At 34.3% G+C, this 23357-nt stretch overlaps 1 protein-coding gene across 3 annotated transcripts in view; it reads right to left on the minus strand.

Moving 5' to 3' along the window:
* The window catches only part of LOC111147962 (ubiquitin specific peptidase 34), a 244462-nt gene that overhangs the window by 76475 nt on the left and 144630 nt on the right, over nucleotides 1-23357 (minus strand). For all 3 annotated transcript variants that reach the window (XM_022504268.1, XM_022504269.1, XM_022504267.1), the window contains 10 exons: nucleotides 20550-20650; nucleotides 20118-20327; nucleotides 16212-16337; nucleotides 15070-15192; nucleotides 14850-14933; nucleotides 14234-14320; nucleotides 8105-8305; nucleotides 5446-5528; nucleotides 1419-1459; nucleotides 1165-1289 (listed from right to left, as the gene is read on the minus strand). In XM_022504268.1, coding sequence (XP_022359976.1) covers nucleotides 1165-1289; nucleotides 1419-1459; nucleotides 5446-5528; nucleotides 8105-8305; nucleotides 14234-14320; nucleotides 14850-14933; nucleotides 15070-15192; nucleotides 16212-16337; nucleotides 20118-20327; nucleotides 20550-20650 — 1181 coding nt within the window. The remainder of the gene's footprint in view (nucleotides 1-1164; nucleotides 1290-1418; nucleotides 1460-5445; nucleotides 5529-8104; nucleotides 8306-14233; nucleotides 14321-14849; nucleotides 14934-15069; nucleotides 15193-16211; nucleotides 16338-20117; nucleotides 20328-20549; nucleotides 20651-23357) is intronic.

Here is a 23357-nt window from a genome sequence, read left to right on the forward strand (position 1 = left end):
AATCTTAAAATCAATGTCAGCAGAAATAACATGTTACATAGTTTCTTTAGTAATACTTTTTAAATGCAATGTTCTCATCACATATTCACGCACATAAGTCTGATCAAATAAAGTACCCCCAAAGAATATAGCACTATGTAGAAACATGTCAGAAATTCCCAAATATGGACATGAAAAAAGATAAACACTATAATAACAATACAAAAGGGACAAAGGACAGAATATTCTTAATAAATTTATAAAACTAAATAAAAAGATAAAATATTTTCAGAACAAGAAGCAATTTAGAAAGTACTTACATCAAAACATTTTATAGTTTCTAAGGGACTTGCCCAAGTGTCAAATCCTTACCTGTGATACAGCCAGAACAAGAATACATATGCATTCAACTCAAAGCTTAAATGTATTAAGACAATGCTGCCTAAAAAAGATGTAACTATTTTAACTAATGTGGCTAAGTGTTTTAAGACACTTAAGTGTTCTAAGAGTATGTTTCTTTCATTTAGGAATATGGTGCAGTATCAAGATACAGGTAGTGACAATTATACTGACTTCAGTGTTGACACTGGAATCAAAATATATTTATCTCTTGTGTCTAAGGATACACTCTAGTAGAAAAAGGAAAAGAAGCTTCCTCTAAAATATAAATTACCAAAAGAAACATTCCTGTCTTTCCCAGAAAAAAATTTTCAAAACTCCAAAGCAAAATAATCATGGATTTATTTCAGAAAAAGAAAAATATGAATGCTCTAAACGATTTTACATTCATAATTATTTTGCATTTTTATTTAAATTCAATTAGTTAACATACAGCATACTATTAGTTTCAGAGGTACAATTCAGTAATTCATCAGTTGTACATTAACACCCAAGTGCTCACTCCATCATGTGCCCTCCTTAATGTCCATCACCCAGTTACCCATCCTTCTACCCTCCTCCCCTCCAGCAACCCTCAGTTTGTTTCCTATGGTTAACATTCACATTTAAGTGTACAAAGTTCAAAACACTCTCAATCTTAAAGTGTTTAATAAGTACATTCCAGGTAATAGGATATATTTATGGAATCATCTCCACTTGTTTCCATTAGCTTTTTTTTAAATTATCAATGCAAATAATATAAAAAATATGAAGAGTAATAATGCTGATTTTCAATCTTTATCTTACCTCAGGTATAAGGAGAGTCAATTTCTTTAACCAATCTTGTAAATGGTCACTATCAGCAAGGCTAGATTTCACTAAAGAACAGCAATGCGCCCAACTCACCAAGAGCCACATTGAATAATGTGAAACTAAAGAGAAATTAGGAAAAAGTATGACTATAAGGCCTGTGTTGTAAAGAAAACACAATGTTCATTATTAAAGATTATCTAATTATGCAAATCTCTATTAAAAATTAGTTATGTGGAACCCTTACTTACCTTCATGCCTAGACCTGTGATCGGACTGAGCTTTCAAAACTCTGTAAAGTAAAAAAAAAAAAAAAAAAAAAATCCACCACCACTAATTAATTTTAGCAATAAAATATAAATGACTCAATTTATTACCACATATCCTTTAAAGTTTATGCAATGTACCCTCCACAGAAAAAGAATAAATTTTAAGAAAAATATGTTTCCTATGGTCTTTATCTTTTAAAGAAACACTGGAAAATATTACAGACCACTCCATATGACTGTTCAGATTTAACAAACAATATCTGAGTGAATACAGTATTGACTGAAATAAGTGAACCCTCAAGAAATGCTCATGATGGGCAAGCTGGGTGGTCCAGTCAGCTAAGCATCCGATCTGATTTCAGCTCAGGCCCTGACCTCAAGGTCATAAAACTGAGCCCCCCAGGGGACTCTGCGCTCAGCTTGGAGCCTCCTTGTCCCCTCTCCCATTCCTCACACACTCTCTCTCTCGCTTTCTCTCACATAAATAAAATTAAAAAAAAAAAAAAAAAAAAGATTTACTTACTAAAGGTGTATTACAAACAGAAAGGTTGTAATGGTTTAGATTCTAAACTTCAGACTTCTAATTTTAAAAATAGTCATACACTAACATACAATGCCCTTCCTTTAGTACTGTTAATGCCAATTTCTATCAGAAATGGTTAAAAGCAAATTACTAAAAAGTAGAGAAAACTAATTTAGTTCTGTATTATTTTACATCCATTTTTCTCCACACATTTAGTTACTTCAGTGAAAAATGTATTACTTCAATTTAAAGTATTAAAAACTTTCATTTTAGCAAAACCAATAAATGGGGATTACCTGTCGTACAAATAAATTGTTTAAAAAAGGAAAGGCACTGCGCTCTCTAGCATCCTCACTTTGTTATAATTAATAAAACACCTTTCAAAATCTCAAAAAACAAGACTTATCTACATTACTGATTTAAAGTAAAAAAAAGTACGGGGCACCTTGATGGTATAATCAGTTAAGCATCCCACTCTTGGTTTCAGTCAGCTCAGGTCCTGTTATCAGGGTAGCGAGATTGACCTCTGCATCCTGGCTCTGTCCTCGGCACAGAGTCTGGTTAAGATTCTCTTCCCTCTCCCTTCCCACTCCCTGCACTCATGCACATGCATTCTCTCTCTGTCTCTCTCTATCTCAAATAAATAAATCTTAAAAAAAAATAAAAGTAAAAGGTACTAAGAAGTTAAAACTTGTAAATCACATATGTGTCCATGTTTCATGTTTAGTTATCATATTGATATAACCAACTTTACCAACAGCAACCTACCCATCCACTTTTTAAATATGCAGCATTAGAAGATTTTTGATGGTGCACCTGGGGGCTCAGTTGGTTAAGCATCTGCCTTAAGACTCGACTCAGGTCATGATCCTGGGATCAAGCCCTGCCTCGGCTCCCTGCTCAGCTGGGAGTCGGCTTCTGCCTCTGCCCTTCCTCTCAGCTCATTCATTCTCTCTTTCTCAAATAAATAAATAATCTTAAAAAAAAAAAAAGATTTTTTATAACACAGGCAAAAAGTATGCTCTAGCTGCCTTAACTGATATAAACCTAGCACCATATGAATCAAGGTGAGGGCCTATGGAAAAGATAACAGTGCATGAACAGGCACAGAGAAAAAAACAGGAATGGGGGGCAAAGGGAGTGGGCTCACATTACAAAGATGGTAAAATGTTCTTTAAGAACGGAACTAGTAGAATGAAAAACGAGAACTGCCACAGAGTGAAGCAGCTTGACCATACCCACATGTTTATTTTTCCTTGTGTGAGGTTAATCAAGTCAAGTGAACAGTTCTTAGTTCTCATGTAATAAAAGTGAACTAAAACAGTTACTGAATGATTCGGCCTTGTTAACTCAATATATCCTGGCATGTGGGATAATAGAGCGTGGGTTAGCGAGGACACAGAGGAAGGGTTAAGAATTATTTAACTAGGGGAGCCTAGCAGGCTCAGTTGGTTGCATCTGCTTTTGGCTCAGGTCATGATCTCAGGGTCCTGGGATTGAGCCCTGCATTGGGCTCTCTGCTCAGCAGGGAGCCTGCTTCCCCCTTTCTCTCTGCCTGCCTACTTGTGATCGCTCTCTGTCAAATAAATACATAAAATCTTTTTAAAAATAAATAAATAAATAAATAGACTCAATAGAAAAAAATTTAAAAAAAAATTTTTTTTTTAAAAATCCAGCTATTAGCTATTAACCACAAATAAGGTCAAGCACTTTCAAGCGTGTTTACATTAGCTTTATAAATCATTCAAGTAGGGATGCCTGGGTGGCTCAGTTGGTTAAGCAGCTGCCTTCGGCTCAGGTCATGATCCCAGCGTCCTGGGATCGAGTCCCGCATCGGGCTCCTTGCTCGGCAGGGAGCCTGCTTCTCCCTCTGCCTCTGCCTGCCACTCTGTCTGCCTGTGCTTGCTCTCTCTCTCTCTCTGACAAATAAATAAACAAAATCTTTAAAAAATAAATAAATAAATAAATAAATAAATCATTCAAGTATAATGGCAACACCTACAGAATACAGAGAAATTAATTTTACATACTTTAACATGACTTACGTGATTATATAAGGCATATAGTCATGTTCCTATGTATTAGTCAGCAATTATCTATATCAAAATTTCATACATTATTTTTTTAAATCTCTACTGTAGCCCAAATAAATGGGATATTTAAATGCCCAAAATATATTCATATGCACATATTTCCAGCTCTATTCACCAAGGGCCTAGAAGCAAGGAAACCTCAGTAGTGATGAATCCACCAAGAGCCTGTATTTTTGGAAGTCTCCCACTATCAGGAAATAGGGCTTCTAAAAGAAATGGCTGATTCCAGGACTAAGGTAGGGAAAACTACATGCCTTGAAGATCTTAGAGTGATAGGTAAAATAAAAAAGGACTCCTCTCTTCCACCACAAATAATAAGAATATGTCAAAAGGACACATGAACAAGCTTGAGGAGGCAAACTCAGGTACAATTTGAGTAAAGTGAACAGTAATTAATAGTCATGAACTACAACAAACGGAGTGGAAAAAAAAATCCATGAATTCAAACTGATACTCAAAAGGGAGGAACACAAAGTTCTTCCTCATAACAGAATGTCAACCAATAAACATAAAATGAATGGTTAAGAGAAAATCACTACTTTACAAATATTTCTTAAGGTTTGATTCAGACAAGAATCATCACTGAATGCTAAAAATCAATGAACAAAAGTTTTATGAGAAGCAGCTTCCCAGGGGTCACTTTTAACTGGGAAAAATCAGTAACCTTATTGTAGAGAAACCTGCCCAAAACCACATAAACTAATAAAAGTTAGTATCACTAATAAGGGGACCAACTAACATCAGCAGGATATACTGGGAAAGACACATTACTCATGGAGTACTCCTGCTAAAAATACATCATCTGTATTTAATCATGAACAATCAAAACTGTTATAATTAGAAAACCTAAATTAAAAGATGCTTTATAAAAGAACTAGCCTGAAGTACCCAGAAATGTCAATATCATGAGAGAAAGGCTAAGAAAGTATCCCTGATAAAAGAAAATGGAAGAAATAACTAAATGCAGTACAGGATCCTAGACCAGGAAAATAAAAGTGTCATAAAGAATATTAATGGGACAATTTGATTTGAGTGTGGACTATACATTAAATAATACTATCAGAGCAATGTTAAACTTCTACATTTGAGTCTTTTACTCAAATTATTAAGAAAATGTCCTGATATCGAAGTATTATTGGTAAATGGTCATATCTGAAATTTACTGACAAAATTAAAGACAATATGTAAATATGTGCACACAAACACACTGAAAATGCACACTCACAATTATGCAATCAAATTGGCAAAATGTCGTTAACACACAAATGAAAATGAACAACATGAGAGTTAAAATACCCTAACAATTTTTCTGCTCATCTTTTTTTCAAAACGAAGCTTTAAAGCACTATATTCTTGGTACAAATACATACATAATTATGTAAAAACTTCATACCTAGGAGCCAGATTATCATACGTATAAGCAACAGACATAAGTCGCTGAATCAAACTGGTTCCTTGGACAAGAACAAGAAATACCTTTAAGAGAAAAACATTAAAAAAAAATCTTTAAATACACTAAAACACAAAAATGCATTTTTAACCCAAGATTCCAAATTACTTTTTTGTCTATGACAAGGAATATATTATAAAAATATCAATATTGAGAATTTTGCAACCAAAATTAAGAATAGCAACTAAAAAAAAGAAAATTTATAAATACAGAAGCAAAATTATTCTTTATATTTGATCCACAGATTCTTTAAAGGTCACCCACGTGGGTGAAAAAATATATATTACACATGTCAATGACTTATTGGGGTGATGAAGAATTAAACATGTTTTACCTCTGACATAAGGGGAAAAAAAGCCAACCAGTGGCAGATAATCTCAACCATCCCGAACTAAATAGAGAAAAGAATGAATACAGGGCACAGATTCCAGAATGAAAATCCTGAGGTTCAAAATTTAGTCTCCAACCTTTCAAGGTATATGATAATAATACATAGTTAATTTTTAGGTTCTAGTTTTTCTATATAATGAGAATTCTATATAATGTTCTATACAGTTCTATATAAAACAATTTGCTAATTTATATAAATAAAGAATTACAGACTCCCTTCTATAGATCAGAGCCCTTCTGGGTACTTAAGTTATAAGCACTGTTCCCATACTGGAAATGAGAGTCCAGTACAGCAGATAACAGAGGAAGCACTGTAACATAATTAATACAATGTGCCACCTGAGCAAAAGCAGAGAGCAGCAATTAAACCTCTCCCTGGTGAAATCAGGACAGCTTCAAGAAAAGCTGTTTAGGTTAGAAATTTTAAGGTCTGATTGGAATTTGAACCTTTTGAAAGGGCTTTAAGGGGAGCAAGTGAAATAATGCATGACAGTAAATTATGGAAAAAACAAAAAAACCAGTGTCCTTCCTCACTATCTACATATACAATATCAAAACTGGGTAACTCTGTCTCTAGAATATAACAAAAATTTTTGTTCCCATAAAGCTTAACATACTAAATTTTGATTATGATCAACTAATGGGAAAATATATATGGTAAGCACCTTTTCTAAACTATAAAAATGTAACACCGGCATATGCAATGAAAAAAATCTAGTAAGATAATACAAAAAACTATCAATGGTAGTCATCTATGACTGGGAGGGAAGGTTCACCTGTATATTCTGAATTATTGTCAATAATCATGTACTTGCATACATGTAAAAAAAAAAAAAAACCCAAACTTTTAAAAACTCCTTATGTGTGCATTTCATATCTATACTGTATATTATTAAAATCTCAAGAGGAGATGACTAAGGTCAAAAGCTCTGAAGTTATTTAATGAGTTAACAGAAAGGAACACAATCAATTTGAGTTTTTAAATTATAACCTGGGAAGATTATTCTAGGAAAAAAAATAACTAGAACATTATACCAATGCAAGGTTAAAAATAAGTAGTTGATAATATGCAACAGTGTAGAACATATATAGATTACACTGTAGTCTCCATAGTTCTATTTTAATTGTATTAACTGTAAATGATTTATAATCCTAGCAGAGGTCACTTGTCCCACTTAATCTCCCAAAATTCTGAAAGGGGAAATAGGCTTCAAGTTCAATTTCACCAGTAGTTTCCAACTTATGTTTCACTACAATTTTCTCTCTAGAAACAACTCATTACTCTGGTGTTTCTTGGGCAGCTATGAGGCAAGGTACTATTCTCAAAAGGTTACAAATGAGTAAGAGATCTCACTAAAAACTTGTCTTTATCTCTTGTCACTTTCAGTCCAGAGACGGAGCCATTCTAAGGGCAAATATTTGATCACATTAACCACTGACAGAATTCTAATTATACCGCTAGATGTGCCAGTTACTGTACCATTTTTGTTTAGCTCTAAATCTATCATGCTATAGACTTGCTTTGTGATTCTAGGGCTGGTGGTACACCACAAACTAAATTGCCAGGTGGTTTCCGATGAGGTTCTGTCAACCTGGAACAGAGATTACTTCCTTGTTTTTTCTGACAGCATTGTACTGTTAAGTATTTAACCCAGGAGAAGCCATTTGGTTTCAGGAATAATAACAGAACCCCTTCCTCCGAGGCCTCAATCCTAGGTCAACAAGATCCTTCCTTATAACCTCATTTCTCATATCTCCAACCTCTTTCTATCTGTTCCACAAACACTAGGGGTGCTGAATGGTTACCTGTCAATATTTTCTTTTTGTACATTTAGCCCTCCAATGCAGACATGTGAAACCAATTCTTTATTTTAAATCTCCTCTGTTGAAAACACCTGGTATGGATTATTTCCCTAAATGGACCCTCAAAAATTTAGTATATAAATTACTAGGTGTAAATGATTAACTAAATCCTACAACTGGAGAACATCAAAATGGCATACAATTCATTCCTGCAATTTGGATAAAGATCTGAAAAATATTACTATCTCATAATTACTACCACTGGATTAAAAATGAAGATATCACTTCAGCTGTTAGGTCATATTGTGGTAATCTAGGATCACATTTCTTCTGCATTAATGTATTTTTAACTTTGTAAAACACAAACGGAATTCATTACTACAATTTAAAAGCAACTTCTGTACTTTACCTCTGTTAACCTTGGTATATGAAGACCCTTGGCATGATCACCAGCAGCCTTTCTCGATTTACCAGGCCAAGTTCTTTTCCTATGGCTTTCTGCTATACCAGACCAGGCAAAGACATCATGATAAGCTAAATCCAAATCAGATGGATCTACTGCAAACTGGCATATTAACTTCAGCAAGCAAGCAAGACAGTCTAGCTGCCACTGTGGATAAGAAGAAAATGTCACTTCATTATTTTGATTAATTTAACATGGCCACTATATAACCTGAAAGTGAAAGCTAGAAAGTAAAAAATAATTATAGCTAGTATTTTATCAACGTGCTAAAGAAATTTTACTTACTCATGTACTATACAGAGTAGCAATCCAATCTTAAAAAAGAAAACATCTAGGTACTAAGAGGTAAAGAAGAAAACATCATACAAATATCAGATACAGGATTTTTTAAAAGAATATACTGCTCAGAATATATCATAATTTTTAAAAAATTACTATAATGTAAACAAAGATATAATTTACCTATCACCAAAATGAATTAAGAGACAAAGTATTTTAAGTTGTTTCCCCATGTAAGTGTCATACAGTCCAATATTTTGGAGCCAAAGAATTCTTAAGGATTCTAAAAAAAAAAAAAACCTCAACTGAAAATTCTGCATTTTACTAAGTACATTTGAAATAAAAGAAGTATTTGGTAAAATATTATTTACTATGAAAATTTCATTTCTAACTGATTTAAAGCTCTACTTTAAAATTTTAAAAACACTTCCTTTATATATCAAACTATCATTTATGTGTAATTACTATCATTTATGTGTAAGATAAAGAGTTTCATAGTCTCTTCAACAGTTACTTTCCTATCTTTCTAATCCCACTGCCAAACTGTACAGCTATACCAATGTATCAGGGAAGAGAATTCAGTAATAGTGTATTACAGATTTTCAAGAAAGATACCAAGAAATTTCAGTAATAGTCCTTTCAACAAATGGTGCTAGGAAACTGAACAGCCATATAAAAAAAAAAGAAAAAGAAAAAGAAACAACCCCTCAACCTCACTCTACATATACAAAAATTAACTCAAAATGCATCACATGGGGCGCCAGGGTGACTCAGTGGGTTAAGCGTCTACCTTCAGCTCAGGTCATGATCCCAGAGTCCTGGGATCAAGCCCACATCAGGCTTCCCTGCTTGGTGGGGAGCCTGCTTCTCCCTCTCCCTTGCTAACCCTTTCTCTCTCTCCCTCTCTACCTCTCTCAAGTAAATAAATGAAATCTTTAAAAAAAAAAAAAATGCATCACAGAACTAAATGCAAATGATAACAATAAAACTTATAGAAGAAAAAACAGGAGAAAATCCTTGTGGACTTCAAACTAAGATTTCTTAGATAGGATACTAACTTAAAATTAAATACTTCTCTGCTTAAAATACATTGTCAAGGGGCGCCTGGGTGGCTCAGTGGGTTAAAGCCTCTGCCTTCGGCTCAGGTCATGATCCCAGGGTCCGGAGATCGAGCCCCACATCGGGCTCTCTGCTCAGCAAGGAGCCTGCTTCTCTTCCTCTCTCTCTGCCTGCCTCTCTGCCTACCTGTGATCTCTGTCAAATAAATAAATAAAATTGTTAAAAAAAAATTAATGGAATGGAATAGAACACCCAGAAATAAACCCTTATATGGTCAAATGATTTTTGACTAGGGTGCCAAGACCATTCAATGGGAGAAGGGACAGTATTTTCAAAAAATAGTAGTGAGAAATCAGTATCCATATGCAAAAGCATAAAGTTAGACCCTTGCACACTAAAACACCATATATGAAAATTAACTCAAAATGAATGAAGGCCCTAAATATAAGGCCTAAAATAAATTCTTAGGAGAAAACAGGATAGAAGCTTTATGACAATGGACTTGGACACATGATTTCTTAGATAGGACACCAAAGGACAGGTAATAAAAGAAAAAAAAGCCAAAAATTTTGTGCATAAGACTATCCACAGAGTAAAACAGCAACCTACAGAAGGGAGAAGATATTGGCAAACTATAATATACAAATGGCCAATGAGCACAAGAAAAGGTCCTCAACTTCACTGTTTATTAAGAAAATGCAAACTGAATCCAACCTCACAGCCAGTAGGATGGCTAATGCTGAAAAATCAGAAAATTAAAGTGTTACTGGCAAATATAGGGAGAAATTAGAACCCTTGTGCACTACTGGTAGGAATCTAAGATGATACAGCTGTTGTGGAAAATTGTACAGTGGTTCCTCAAAAAATTGAAAACGTAACTACCATATGAGCCAGCAATTCCACTTCTGGGTATATACCCAAAAGAACTGAAAGCAGGGACATTTATACATCTATATTCATAACAGCATTACTCAGACCAGAGAGAATATAGAAGCAACCCATGTCCATCGATGAATGCATGGATAAGCAAAATGTGGTACACACTGCATACAATGGAATATTATTCAGCCTTAAAAGGAAGGAAATTCTGTAATATGCTACAGTAAGGACGATACTGGAAGACAATGTGCTAGTGAAATAAGCTAGTCACAGAAAGAAAAATGCCATATGATTCCACTTACAGGCGGTACTCAGAGTAGTCAAAATCATGGAGACAAAGTTTGTCTTGGTGGCTTGTCTTGGAATGGGGAGAGGGGAAAATAGGGAGACACTGTTTAATAGGTATAGTTTTAATTTTACAGGATGAAACTGGGGAACCTGGGTGACTTAATCAGTTAAGCATCTGCCTTTGGCTCAGGTCATGATCTCAGGGGGTCTTGGGATTGAGCCCTGCATTGGGCTCTCTGCTCAGAGGGGAGTCTGCTTCTCCCTCTCACACTCCCTCCGTGCATGCTCACTCTCAAATAAATAAATAAATCTTTTTAAAAAATGAAAATAGTAATGGGGATAGATGGTAGTGACAATTCCACTACAAGGGGAAAGTATAAAATACCAGTGAACTACACACTTAAAAATGGTTAAGACAGTAAATGTTAAATGTTTTTCATAATGATTTAAAACAAAACAAAACAAAACAAAACAAAACCAGCATAGTCATGTAAAGCACATGTAAAGATATTCAACATTGCTGGTCACCAGAGATTATGCAAAGCAAAAGCACCATGAGATGATACTACATACCTAGTTTAAAGGCTCAAATTAAAAAGACTGAAAACAGCAACTGTTGCTGAGGATATGAAGCAATTAGAACGCTTATACACTATATGGTACAGCTGCTTAGGAAAACACTTCAGCAGTTTTCTTACAAAGTTAATTTTACATTTACCATATTATTCAGCAAATTCATTTCTTGGTATTTACCCAAGAGAAACAAAAACATATGTATACAAAAAGACTTGAATATGAATGCTTGTTAACTTTACTCTTAATAGCCCAAAACCAGAAACTCAGAATGTACATCAATAAGTTGAGTGGATTAAGTAAGGGATATACTACACAGCAATAAAAACTCACAACCAACCAATACATATAGTACTCATTAGCCTCAAATACATGTTGCGTAAAAGACACCAGATACAAAGAACACATACCATTTTATTCCATTTATAAGGAATTCTATTAATGCAAATGTAATCTATAACAACGAAAGGCAAATCAGTGGTTGCTTAGGGCTGGTTGGTTGGGAGAATGGGGAAAACTGATGGTAAAATAACAACAACAAAAAAAAAAACAGGGTGGAGGGGTGCCTTGGTGGCTCAGTCAGTTAAGTGTCTGACTCCTGATTTTCACTCAAGTCATGATTTCAGGGATGTGAAATCAAGCCTAGTGTCAGGTGTGGAACCTGCTCGAGATTCTCTCTCCCTCCCTCCTTCTGTCCCTCCCCTTCATTCTCTCCTGCTCTCTCCCTCTCTTGGTGGGGGGGAGGGAGGAGGGAGGGACGATGCAGGGTGGAACTTCTGAGGTAATAGAAATGTTCTATATCTTGTTTCTGTTGGTGGATTACACAAATACCTACATTTTTCAAAACTTAAACTACTTTTTAAAATGAGTTCATTAATTACTGTATGAAAACTATACCTCAACTTCCTATCACACACAAAAATTAACTTAAATGGATCAAAGACCTAAACACTGTAAAATTCTTTTTAAATGGATCAAAGACCCAAACACTAAAAAAATTTTGACTGTAAAATTCTTAAAAGAAAACATACTCATTAATATTTGTGACCTTAGATGACACACTACTTTCAAGAATGAACCTTACTTAACATTATGCTAAGTGAAAGCAGACAGTCACAAAGGACCATATACATATTATATGGTTCCATTTATATAAAATGCCCATAATAAGCAAATCCATAGAGACAGTAAGTAGATTAGACTAGTGGCTGCCCGAGACTGAAATGTTTCAGGGAAAAAACGAAGAGTGACTGCCGAGTAAGTGTGGGGTTTCTTTTTTAAGTGTATGAAACTTGTTCTGGCATTAGTGGTAATAGTTGTCAATGTACTAAAAATCACTGCTTTTTAAAAGGTTGACTTTTACTATATGTGAATTCTACCTCAAAAAATTTTAATTTGAAAGTATACCTCAAATAAATTCATTTTAAAGAGAAAAAAATTAAATTGTCTAACAAGAATGACTCTGAATTTTTAAGTATTCTATAATACGTTAGGAGACATGCATTATAAATAGTGGATATCAGTTGACTAGAAAGCAATCTCAGGCATTCTTAGCATCTCAGGCATTGCACAATGTGTCATATACAGTAGTTAAAATTTTTTCATAGGTAATACCTCACAAAAGTATCCACAATTTCAAAGGAAACTGAGAAAAAAAAACCTCTAGCTTATGCTGGATTCCCTATAAACTTTATTCAAAACTAAACTTAGAGTGGTTTATAAACAAAATTCCTATAAATGACACATAACTATTCACTCAAAATTTTGGTTAAGTTCTCCCACTTTGCTAAAGAACTAAGGCACACTAGAATTCTAAGAGATTGGGGAAGGGAGTGAGCCTGGTGGTGGGTATTATGGAGGGCACGTATTGCATGGAGCACTGGGTGTGGTGCACTGAACAATGAATCATGGAATACTTAAAAAATAAAATTAAATTTTAAAAAAAGAATTCTAAGAGATGAATGGGGCAATAAAGACATGACTAACAATAAAACACAACAAACACTGTAAGTCACAGAACTACAATATTAATAACTGAACAGAGTATTCTAAAAAGGCAAATATAGTAATAAAATACATAAAAGTATTAAAACCAGTGGTAAGAATAACATCTTAGTACACAGCAATAGGTTTTCTGAATGTATCTTCTTTTATTAACTTGATAAAATCAAAAACACTTGATTCCTAGGTTCCAAGATAATTCTAAAACACAAGTACTAAAAAATTAATATTTGAATGGTATGTTTGATAATGCTATTGTTTTGTTGGAGTTCAGGAAATGGAGCATTCATTCCATTTAGTTCAAAACCAGATTGTGTAGTTTGGTATAGCAGTATCAATTTTTTAATATTCCACAAACAATTTTATTTTCCTGATACTGCAGAATAGTGCTTCTTCAAGTTAATAGTGGTAAAGTAAAAGTAACTTTAAAAAAAAAGTTCCATTTTGTTGAGGACCAATAATTTTGTGAAATGCTATAAAAATTCTGCAGCAATGTTCAACAGCTATAATTTCTGAAGGCTTACTTCCAATTTCTGCACCTATTTCATCTCAGACCAATAACAAATGGTCTGGAAACACTATTTGAGTAGCACTATTATAAAGGAAGAAATAGTCAAAACAAAACAAAGCAATGAAAAAGGGTGTCTTTCAAAATTGAACATTTGTAAACCAGTTTTTTAAAAGCATCCAAACACTCAGACTATATAATTGTTCATATGTACTTTATCAACCTAAAGGAAAAATGTTTATGAATTAGCCACAGTTCAGAGTCATGAATTTTGGCACTTAAAAGTTTAACAGAATTGACATGAAGAACTCTTCAAGAATAATTAGTTTATCAGACTCCCTATTTTTTAAAAAATCAATTTTACTACACTCCATAATCTTCCTTATAACAATGAAGCATACAGCAAAAGTTATACCTGCTAATGAAAACCGGAAGTGCTTAAAAACAGAATAACTATGAACTGGTTTAAACAGTGAACTCTGACTTACCACAGTCCACGATTCCTGCTCTTTAGGCTCCAGAATTCCAGAATTAAAAATTTCTAGTAATTGTTGAAGCCCTCCAGCACCAACAAACTGTAAGCAATTGTGAGAGTACTGGTAAGAGAGACATAGCTACAAAATGTCATAAAAACCTGTTTTTTGACTGAATAACTGGATACATGTGTATATATTTATGTACATGCATATATAAAAGATTACATATCTTTAATCTAGGAAATTACTGATTTAAATAACCAAAATACTTCTAAGCAAAGTAATAACACATCTTATTTTCAAGAAGATTTTTAAAAAGATTCTTGCAAATATCTAGAAGGATATTTTTATATTCCATTGACCATTTAATTGCAGACACTAGTATGTCTTAACAAAGTATTCCAATAAAGGAAAAAAGAAAGTGCTAAAAACAACAGCACCGAGGCATTAAATAATCTCACCTTTAACTGTGATTTTGAGTAACGCACAATTTTTAAACTTTATTTTAATAGTAATAGCTTTATTTTAATAGTAAATTAGTTTAAAACCAATTAATAATTATGATACCTAGTTTTGGAAAATTAGAGAGAATTTTTATCAATACACTGCATAACACGTATGATCAAACCTTGCAACTCCAGGAATTTTTACTATTTTCCACTTGATCCTCACTTGAATCATCTGAATCTGGATAAAGATCACTGTAACTTCCCTGTGGGAATGGCAAAAAAAAAATAAGAACAGGTGCAGGAGAAAAAAATCATTTTAGAATTGAAAAATAACACATTCTGGAATTCAGCTTCAGACAAAACACAAATATTACAGGGTAAGAATGGACATTCAATTACCGTTGACTCTCTCCTTATCCTCCTGTTGGGTTTTCCTAGTGCTTCAATAATTTCCAGGGCATATAATAGCTTGTGAGCGCTTTTAATTTTGAGAAGTTCTTTCCAATTAAGTCCATCATTACTCTTAAATTAAAAAAAGAAAAACACAGGTTTTCTCAAACCAACTTACTAAAGGATCCTTCCCAAAATAAATTTTTAAAGAAAGTGATGCTATGTAAGAACTCAAATATTATATATACACTGAAATATTTTCAAACGTATGAAGACCTAGTGTATAACTGGTACTCAAAGTATGCTTACAACACCATTCATTAAATTTTGTTAAAATTAATATACAAACAGCAGCATACAAAAAAAAAAATCTATCTTGTTAACCCTCACAACAGATGAGGCAATTCAACATCTTTCCAATGAAAACACTGTGCAGCCTAGTTGAATGCTTTAACTTTTAAAGATACAGCAATAAAATCTATATTTAATAAAGTCACACCTACACATTTAAATCACAAATATATAAATCATGAAATATTATTCTATTCGAATCTCAATTTATGATGTGATTTTCACACAATGTACATCTTTGACAACAACATTATTAGAGCTACTCTGAGTCATCAATCACCATTTGCCAGGCCTACCGTATTCACATCTAAATCATTTGAGATATAGGACCTTCTGAAATCACGTGGCCAAGAACCAAATCATAAAAAACCATTAGCGTACAACATTAGGACACTGTTTTTCCATTCCTCCTGTAAGTGTTCTATTGGTTATCTCCACAAAATAACCCTTTATTACATAGCTTTTTAAAAATCTAATTTTAACACATCTTTAACAAAGACATCTAACACACTTGTGAGGTCATGATCATATCGGAATACAGAACATAGTATGAAAAAATACTAATATAAAGACAAATTATGTTTTCTAAAGATAATTTTAGAGAACAACCTTAGCCTTGTATTAGGCCTATATTATTCAACCTCACTAACAAATAAATGAGTATTAAATGAACTGGTGCTTTTTACCCATTAAATGGGCAAAATTTTATTGAGGATATAGGTCAACAAGCAATTTCATACACTGGAGAAATGTAAAATGGTGCCATCCTCTAGGAGAGTGAAAAGACTTTATGGGTTTACCTGTTCATCTGAGATATTCTGGAATGCCATCAACATGTTAGGACATGTAGGAAGAAGCATCAGTAGCTCCCATACACGCCTAGAGAGATTTTCTGCATGAAGATGAAGTTCTTCACATCTTAAGCTCTATACAAATAAGAACAACTGCTGATCAAGACAGATCGCTTAAAAAAAAAAAAAAAAAACCCTACACTTGAACTTTTTGCATAAAACCCTTATCAAATTTGTTAATATTTTTCAGTCTTACTTTAAAAGTGAGAAATAAACCATTTGTTTCATGATAAATAATTTATACCTTTTTTATTATTTTATTTTTTATTTACAAACAACAAATACATTTATTCAATAAATTGATCATGACAAGGTAGTAGTTTTTCAACTTGTTGTTACTGAATGCTTTTTGGAAAAAAAGTAACCTGTAAATCTTGGCACTTTATTTAGGAAATGTTTCAAATAGAAGTGAAAACATCTGTTTTACAAAGCCATTCAAATAAATTTCAAGAACATTACCAACTGTTTCCTCTTTGCAGGTCACTACTCTAACTAGGACAAAGTCCTGGTGATGAATTAAATCCTTGATCTCACATCTGGCAAAAGGAGTACAGCTGTTTCTTTTTTATACTGCTAATCCATACCTTATTCTCCAGTCTCAGATAAGCAGAGAATTAAGAGGAAAGCAAACAATTTTAAAGAACCTACTTTTTGACATTATCTATTAAATCTGAATTCTATTTTTAAGATTTTATTTATCTCACAGAGAGAGAGAGAGCACACGAGCGCACAGCAAGGGGAGCAGGGAGCCTGATGCAAGGCTCAATCCCATGGGATCATGACCTGAGCTGAAGGCAAATGCTTAGTGACTAAGCCACCTAAGTACCTCTATATTTGAATTCTTTAAGATCCTGAGAGAATAGTAACCCGAAGAATGTATCAGAAAGTAAGGTTTCTTTTATTTAAAAAATTAAAGCATAACCTCAAGAGGTAAAACAACTAAAGCTAAAATTTACCATTTTAGAATTTTCCAGAGTATGAATTTTTATAAGTCTATTACTGCTGCTGCCATAATGATTTTTTTCACTATTAAATGGGATGCCAAAAGATTCTTCTATATACCTATAGAAAGTTTAGTTCTTTATGTATAATGATACAAAGCTAGTATACATTGAAAGCAAGCAAATCTTGGAGTTTCAAAGTATCCTTTGCTTTTCTCATCCTGATGAAGAAAAGCAACCCAAAGTAACATTTTTGATTTAGCTGGGGAAATGGCACTGAAAGTTGTTCAGTAAAAAAGAATCCATTCCTTTGTAAACACCAAGTTTTAAAAAAGAAAGAAAAAAGAAAAAAAAAAAGAAGGATGTATTCTATGCAAAAAAAATATGAGGGGAAAAAAAACCCCAGGCGTAAATGACTATATGCTATGTTATGGTTAAAAAGCCCTACCCTTTATTTTTATTTTTATAACCTTCTGCAAAACCAAACCAGTCTTAACAACAAAGACACCCCACAATGACAATGGCATACTCGTCACAAAGTCCAGCAAGTATCTACTATAAAATGAATTCTTCCAGTTCAGGCCTCAGGTGGACTATTACAATGGCTTATTAATTGGGCCTCCTACCTCCAGTCTTTCTCTAATGTCCACCACAGTAACACCTAAACTTTGTTTCCAATAGCCCATAACAGCTTTCATTTTGTTCCTTTAAAACCTTCCATGATGATGGCAATCCATTTTACAAAGAAGAAAAATCTCATATGGCCCTTTGTGGTACAGGTTCCAATCTCCTTTTTTGGTCTTTTTTTAAAAATTACACTATACTCATTCTCCCAGTATTTCAAACATGCATTCACTTTTCTGTGAATCTATAATGCTTCTCTTTGCTCCCCCAGCTAGACCCAATTTAAAAGACTCCCCTTTTGCAAAACCTTCTCCAAATTTTTGTTCCCCTACCCTAAGTTCTCATAACACACTGCACAGCCACCTCCCAGAAAAGTGAAGAATTTTTCTAATTATCTTTCTTGCTTTTAAACTGCCCAAATGGTGCTGACATGAAGAAGTCATTAAGTATTTGTGGCAAAAGGTAAAAAATCAAGGTTCAAGGCCATCTGTTACTGATTATTCTACTTGAACAAAAGAAGGATTTTTAAAGGAATTTTTAAATTTTTTAAATATTTATTTGACAGAGAGAGAGAGATGGCACAAACAAGGGGAACAGCAGAGAGAGAGGGAGAAGCAGACTCTCTGCTGAGCAGGGAGCCTGATGTGGGGCTCGATGCCAGGCCTCTGGGATCATGACCTGAGCTGAAGACAGAGGCTTAACTGACTGAGCCACCCACGTGCTCCAGATTTTTAAAGAATTTTAGTAAAATGTGCCACCACGAGAGAAAAGGCTATGGGGAACACAGGACTCAACAGCAGCTACCATGCATCCATGATCAAACACATTTTAGAAACATGGAAAAGAGTCATTTAACATTCTTGAGAAAGAAAGAATAGTAGCAATTGATTAAAGAATAGTAGAAAAAACAGTAGCACTGAATGTTACTCAATCTCAAAATAATTCACGGCATGAAACACATCGATGAACATCATCTTAGGATAAGTCCATTTAAAGGCATTTAAAAAAACAAAGTCAGCGGACTAATACTGAATCCTTTAGGTGATCTCATATACTCTCTAGAGTTCAAATACTATCTTTATAGTGATTACCCATATCTTATTTCTCCAGACCAAGCCCATGCTCTGAGCTCCAAACTCATTTATCCAACTACTTCCTTAATATCTCCACTTAATGTCCCACAAACATCCATTCTTCATCTCATTTGGAATCTACCCAGTTGATCAAGACAATCCTGGACACAATCTCCAGTTTTCCTTGTTCCTGAACATGAGTCTATCCCACTCTTAATGCAATCCAATTAAATCAACTTTATTTGTCCATTCCCATCATTCTATTCCAGGGCACCGTGAAGTCTTCCTTGGATTAGTGCATTAGGATCCTCACTGCTTTTTCTATTCTTGCCAAATAAATCTATTACCTTGAAAACCAGAATCAGAACATATGCTCCTCCCTCTGCTTAAAACAGCTGAATGCTGTTCACCTTACTATGAGTAAAATGGAAGCAAGCTGCCATAGCCAGTCTGGTTCTACTCACCTTTCCAATCTTGTTGCTCTCCCACTACCCTCCCCATTCCACTCATTATTAGCTCTCCAACAACTCCTAGACCTGCCTGATTCCTTATATGAAGGGCTTCAGGAATGAGATTATTGTGTGCAGATGATCCCTCAATTCTCCTTATTTTGCTGGCTCCTTTTCATCTTTCTAGCTCAGATCACATATGGTTTCCCTCAGAGAAAACTTCCCTGACCAAATAATATATATAAATGAGTTTCTTATCACTACTCCCTAATAATGTTAGTCTTAGCAGCTACCTCTATCTAAACTTTAGCTGTTAGTTTACCTGAAACTATCTGCCAGGCATATAAATTATTTTTCTTCCCCACTGGACTGAAGGCTGAAACTGTGCCTACTTTGATTGATCCTTATAAAACAACACTTAAAAGAGTATAACCAGATCATAATAAGCACTTAAATACCTAATGAATGAATAAATGGGTTCTTGGATTTTATTGTTCTTAAGAGATTACTGAGAATGAGGCACCTGGGTGGCTCAGCCAGTTAAGTGTCCGATTCCACTTGGGTCAAGATCTCAGGGTCGTGAGACTGAGCCCTCTGATGGGCTCCCTGCTCAGTGGGGAGTATGCTTGAGATTCTCTCCCTCTCTCTCCAGCCCTCCCCCTGCACATGCACACATGCTCTAATAAAATCTTAAAAGACATTACTGAGAAAATTATTTTCCACTTGAAAGACAAATAAAACACTATAAAAATGAAATGATAAAGTCACCTCACTATCTTCCACTGCCACTTTTCCTGAGGGTGGTTTAAATGATGCAAGCATTTCTAATAAATCAAAAAGAGTAGTTAAATGAGGCTCCTGTAAAAGCAAAAGCATCGGAATGTTGTCTTTCTGAGGAGGTGGTAGGCAAGATGCTGGCAGCTGAACACCTTCCCCTTTCCGTTCTCTCCTTGGTGCACCCAAAGATACAAATACCATCTACAAAAAAAAATACCAAAGAGGGAAAACAACAACACATAATTAGACATATCAAGTTTTGGTTTACTAAATCTCAGAAGTATAAAATAACTTCACACACAAACTTCAGATACACTTAAAACAAAAGCAATAATAACTGCTTTTGAAGGATACCTTCAACAATTTAACTGTTGAATATAATAGTCAATAGATCATTTAAACTCAAACCACATTTGTATGTACCTGCATATCTTTAAAACCAAGCTCATGAAGTGCTTTTTCATCATAATCCGTTGTTAACTCATGTCCAGATGAAATCATCCTAACAGGTCCCATAAGTCCTCCTTAAAAATAGGAGAAAACGTTAAGCGAACATTTTTATAAAAGCTAACTTATGTGCTGACACAAATATATGGTTACATTATGTGAGCCTTCCTCTTAACCACTCTATCTAAAGAGCCTCATTTCACTAAATTAATCCCTTATTCTGCTTTTTCTTTAAAGTACTTACGAGCATCTGACATTACATATTTATTGGTCTTACCTCAAAAAAAAAAAAAAAAAAGGAAAAAATAAAACCCAGTTCTATAAAAGCAGACATTTTATTACATTCAGAGATGTGGTTCCAGCATTAGAACATAGCAGGCACTCGAATTTATTGTTTAATCCATGAAAATTTTTTTAAATAGGAAATGCTTGATAAGAGTAGAAAATTAAGCAAAATGATGAAATACCTAATGAATAATTTAAACCTTAAGATTGTTGAATTTTATTAAGTTCATCTGGAAAAATTCCACTGGACAAACACTACATAGCTCCTTAGAAATGAATGAAATAAGGCTACTACTTTTCCATAATGATACAATTCTTCATCAAAACTATGTTACTGTAATTTTAAAATATTTTATAATAAGATTTTATTTTTTTATTTGAGAGAGAGCATGAGCAGCAGGGTGAGGAAGAATCAGGCTCCCTGCTGAGGGGCTCGATCCCGGGGAGCTGGGATCATGACCTGAGCCAAGGGCAGATGCTTAACCCACTGGCCACCCAGGCACCCCATAATTTTTAAATATTTTTAAAGCTAGTATTGAAATTCATTTCTCCATTACCCTTTTGGGTCTTCCTCTCAGCACTTCCGATATTGTTTAGTTTATCCACACAGTTGATGATTCAGAATAATTTCATCAAATTTAAAATGAAAATTCCATTATGATTTTAGATAGAATATGTAAATAAATTAACACAGTATCTCTACAATATTTGTACAGAGACATGCTAAGCAGATATACGTAGTTAAGTGTTCATTCATATATTTCAACAGAAACTCTATGTTAAGCTTAAAATACTTTGGCAGACTTTTATTAAAATGTCTTTTCCACCTTATCGAGATAATAATACAATTCATGACTGCTCATCTTTTTCAAAATATTGAAATAAAACATCCTTAGCTATGATGAAGTGCTAAGATAATTTACATGTGGCTTTGTTCCAAGTGCATGAGATACTCTAACCATGTATAACTTTGTTCCAAAAGAGAACTAAGATGGCTAATACTTTATTTAGGCTTTTGGATTCTACTTCATGTCAGACAGGCCTATACATTGTATTACACATTAACTTTTTATTATAATGGTTGAGTTGGCTTTTACAATTAACTGAACAGCTTTCTATCTTTTGCCACTTTTGAAAGCATCTTTTTTTATCATATCAAGGCAATTCTCTCAGGTCCCCTCCCTCCTGGGAGCTTTGTACTATCACTTTGCTATTGCTCAAAATAAACCTTGCTTTCCTGCCCAAGAAAAGGAAAAGAAAACAAAGAAAAAAAACACCAAACTGCTTATTCCTTAAGAGCTCTAGAAAGAGTTACTACCTTTTAAATATTTCAAATCTTAATGTAGTAAATGTTTCAAAACAAGAAAAAGTAACAAGAAATCTGGAAAAAGTCTTAGGTTACAATGATATATTAACACATCTACATTTTACCCTCTGAAATTCCAATAAAGTAAATTTTCAAAATTTCACTAATTTTAGACCGGGAAAAAAAGCAAAAAGACAATACCAACTAAGTTTGCAAGCTGAAAAGCAAATGAACTTGTGGCAACTAGTAAGACCCCCAAAAAGATAAATCTCAATCCAGACACAGGCTTACAATCTATATTTATCCTGGTTGAACACAGGAAGAAAACCAACACCTGAAAAGGGGGGGGGGGGGGGGGGGATGACACAGGGAAAAAGAGAGGGAAAGGAGAAAAGGAAAATAAAAGCAGCTCCATGATCTGTGAGACATTAACAAAAAGTCTAGGATACACTAATGTAGGGGCCTAGAAATTAGGTCAAAGGGAAAGGAAAAAGAAAAAATATTTGAAAAAAATATAATTGCTAACCTTTATCTAATGTGAAAAATATAAACACAAAGACCCAAGAAGCTGAACTTACCCAAAGTGCATATACACAAAACACAACAAGGCACATTAAAATCAAACTGCTGAAAACCAATGCAACAACAACAACAACAACAACAAAAATTCCTGGGGCACCTGACTGGCCCAGTTGGTAGAGGATTCAAGCCCCACACTGGCAGTAGAGCTTACTTTAAAAAAATTTAAAACCCAAAACAAAAAATTTCTTTAAAATCAACCACAGTTGCAAAGACATTGCGGGGGCACCTAGGTGGCTCTGTCAGTTAAGTGTCCAACACTTGATTTCAGGTCAAGTCATTATCTAAGGGTTCTGAGACTGAGCCCACCATCTGGCTCCCTGCTGGGCACGGAGCCTACTTAAGAATCTCTCCTCAACAACCCCCTAAAAAGGGGGGTGGGTTCACCTGTGTGGCTCAGTTGGAGGAGTGTCAGGCTCTTAATTTTGGATCAGGTTGTGATCTCAGAATCCTGTGATCTCAGATCCTGGCAGGATCTTAGAATCCTGCCAGCTCCAAGCTCAAGCTTGACACTTGAGTCTGCTTGGGATTCTTTCCCTCTTCTTCTCCTTCCCCCTCCACATGTATGTGCCTTCTACCCTCGTTAAAATAAATAAAATCTTTAAAAAAAAAAA

This window comes from Enhydra lutris, unplaced genomic scaffold (genome assembly GCF_002288905.1).
Source record: "Enhydra lutris kenyoni isolate GAN:26980312 unplaced genomic scaffold, ASM228890v2 scaffoldscaffold18, whole genome shotgun sequence".
Taxonomy (NCBI): Eukaryota; Metazoa; Chordata; class Mammalia; order Carnivora; family Mustelidae; genus Enhydra; species Enhydra lutris.